The 3294-nt window shown below is 43.0% G+C and overlaps 1 protein-coding gene across 1 annotated transcript; it reads left to right on the top strand.

Moving 5' to 3' along the window:
* Positions 1-1578: 1578 nt before the first annotated feature.
* LOC115178101 (zinc finger protein 436-like) lies at positions 1579-2471 on the top strand (the record flags this gene model as incomplete). Its single annotated transcript, XM_029739138.1, has 1 exon — positions 1579-2471. A coding segment is annotated over one exon (663 nt), but the record flags the coding sequence as incomplete, so codon positions are not given.
* Positions 2472-3294: the final 823 nt, after the last annotated feature.

Here is a 3294-nt window from a genome sequence, read left to right as displayed (position 1 = left end):
CAGGACAGTGTGGTGTGTAGTGATCAGTTTATCTGTCAGGACAGTGTGGTGTGTAGTGATCAGCAGTTTATCTGTCAGGACAGTGTGGTGTGTAGTGATCAGTTTATCTGTCAGGACAGTGTGGTGTGTAGTGATCAGTTTATCTGGCAGGACAGTGTGGTGTGTAGTGATCAGTTTATCTGGCAGGACAGTGTGGTGTGTAGTGATCAGCAGTTTATCTGGCAGGACAGTGTGGTGTAGTGATCAGTTTATCTGGCAGGACAGTGTGGTGTGTAGTGATCAGCAGTGTATCTGGCAGGACAGTGTGGTGTGTAGTGATCAGCAGTTTATCTGTCAGGACAGTGTGGTGTGTAGTGATCAGCAGTTTATCTGGCAGGACAGTGTGGTGTGTAGTGATCAGCAGTGTATCTGGCAGGACAGTGTGTAGTGATCAGTTTATCTGTCAGGACAGTGTGGTGTGTAGTGATCAGTTTATCTGGCAGGACAGTGTGGTGTGTAGTGATCAGTTTATCTGGCAGGACAGTGTGGTGTGTAGTGATCAGCAGTTTATCAGGCAGGACAGTGTGGTGTGTAGTGATCAGCAGTTTATCTGTCAGGGCAGTGTGGTGTGTATTGATCAGTTTATCTGTCAGGACAGTGTGTTGTGTAGTGATCAGCAGTTTATCTGGCAGGACAGTGTGGTGTGTAGTGATCAGCAGTTTATCTGTCAGGACAGTGTGGTGTGTAGTGATCAGCAGTTTATCTGGCAGGACAGTGTGGTGTGTAGTGATCAGCAGTTTATCTGGCAGGACAGTGTGGTGTGTAGTGATCAGCAGTTTATCTGGCAGGACAGTGTGTAGTGATGTGTTGTGTTATGGAGGCACTTTGTTGATTCTTGATGTTCACTTGTACAACTGTTAATCATTACTATTGTATCTAAATGAATTATTTTAACACATTGGTTAAAAGACTCGTCACATTTTTTTTAATGACATGGAGCAATATACCACATTACTTCTTACTTGCATTCCTTGTGTTACAAACATTGCCAAGCTGCTCATTAGTTTTCTTGTAGTTGTGATTTTTGGTGTGATCAGTCATGGCAAAAAAATATTTTGGCTGGTAAAAAATCAGTGGCTGGTATATTCTATCATCTGCCTGCTACAGTGGCTGGTATATTCTATCATCTGCCTGCTACAGTGGCTGGTATATTCTATCATCTGCCTGCTACAGTGGCTGGTATATTCTATCATCTGCCTGCTACAGTGGCTGGTATATTCTATCATCTGCCTGCTACAGTGGCTGGTATATTCTATCATCTGCCTGCTACAGTGGCTGGTATATTCTATCATCTGCCTGCTACAGTGGCCGGTGGACCAAAATCAAACTAAAACAAAACTTTTGTCAAAGTTTGTAAAAACATTTAAACATTCACTACATTGACTGTCTGACTTTGACCTTCACACAGGAGAGAGACATGACTATCGTGGATCCTCTGGGGAGCCTCAACAACATCATGAAGCTGACGAGGCAGAGAAGAGTTTCTCCACATCAGAACACCTCAAGAAACACCAGCAGAGACCCACAGAAAGGAAACCTCACTGCTGCTCTGACTGTGGGAAACGTTTCAAATCTTCATCAGAACTTAAAAAACACCATCGAGTACACACAGGAGAGAAGCCTTATAGCTGTAATCAATGTGGGAAGAGTTTTACTCATTCAAGTAATCTGAAAACACACCAGAGAACACACACAAGAGAGAAGCCTTACAGCTGTGATCAATGTGGCAAGAGTTTTACTCATTCAAGTAATCTGAAAACACACCAGAGAATACACACAGGAGAGCAGCCATATAGCTGTGAGCAATGTGGCAAGATTTTTTCTCAGTCAAGCAACCTGGTATCACACCAGAGAACACACACAGGAGAGCAGTCATATAGCTGTGAGCAATGTGGGAAAAACTTTTCTCGGATAGAACACCTTAAAGGACACCAGAGAACACACACAGGAGAGAAACCTTATAGCTGTGATCAGTGTGGGAAAAGTTTTACTCAGTCACGCAACCTGGTATCACACCAGAGAACACACACAGGAGAGCAGCCATATAGCTGTGAGCAATGTGGGAAAAGCTTTTCTCGGATAGAACACCTTAAAGGACACCAGAGAACACACACAGGAGAGAAACCTTATAGCTGTGATCAGTGTGGGAAGAGTTTTACTCAGTCAAACAGCCTGAATAGACACCAGAGAACACACACATGATAGAAATCGTATAGCTGTAATCAGTGTGGGAAGAGTTTTACTCAGTCAAACAGCCTGGTATCACTAGAGAGCACACACAGGAAAGACACCTTACCACTGCTCTGACTTTGAAGAGCTTTCCTTCCCTAAGAAACCTGACACAACACCAGAGAACACACACAGGAGACAAATCTTACCACTGCTCTGACTTTGAAGAGCTTTGCTTCCCTAAGAAACCTGACACAACACCAGAGAACACACACAGGAGAGAAGCCTTATAGCTGTGATCAATGTGACAAGACATACTCTCATTCATGTGGTCTGATTAAACATCAGAAAATACATGCAGGAGATCCACAGAGTGTAGAATGACCTCCAACACCAGACCTGAGTGGTAGAACACAGAGTGTAGAATGATCTCCAACACCAGACCTGAGTGGTAGAACACAGAGTGTAGAATGACCTCCAACACCAGACCTGGGTAGTAGAACACAGAGTGTAGAATGATCTCCAACACCAGACCTGAGTGGTAGAACACAGAGTGTAGAATGACCTCCAACACCAGACCTGGGTAGTAGAACACAGAGTGTAGAATGACCTCCAACACCAGACCTGAGTGGTAGAACACAGAGTGTAGAATGACCTCCAACACCAGACCTGGGTAGTAGAACACAGAGTGTAGAATGACCTCCAACACCAGACCTGAGTGGTAGAACACAGAGTGTAGAATGACCTCCAACACCAGACCTATATACATCAATTCACATTTTATTTTGTCACATACACTTGTTTAGCAGATGTTATTGTGGGTGTAGCAAAATGCTTGTGTTTCTAGCTCCAACAGTCCAGTAATATCTAATAATACACACAATCTAAAGGAATGGAATTAAGGATATATAAATATTGGGGCGAGCAATGTCAGAGCGGCATAGACTAAGATACAGTAGAATAGAATACAGTATATACATATGAGATGAGTAATACATAGACAGATACAGTAGAATAGGATACAGTATATACATATGAGATGAGTAATACATAGACAGATACAGTAGAATAGTATAGAATACAGTA

Source organism: Salmo trutta, chromosome 38, assembly GCF_901001165.1.
Source record: "Salmo trutta chromosome 38, fSalTru1.1, whole genome shotgun sequence".
Lineage (NCBI taxonomy): Eukaryota > Metazoa > Chordata > Actinopteri > Salmoniformes > Salmonidae > Salmo > Salmo trutta.
Note: the sequence above shows the minus strand (reverse complement) of the source record. Positions and strands in the feature narration are given on the sequence as shown.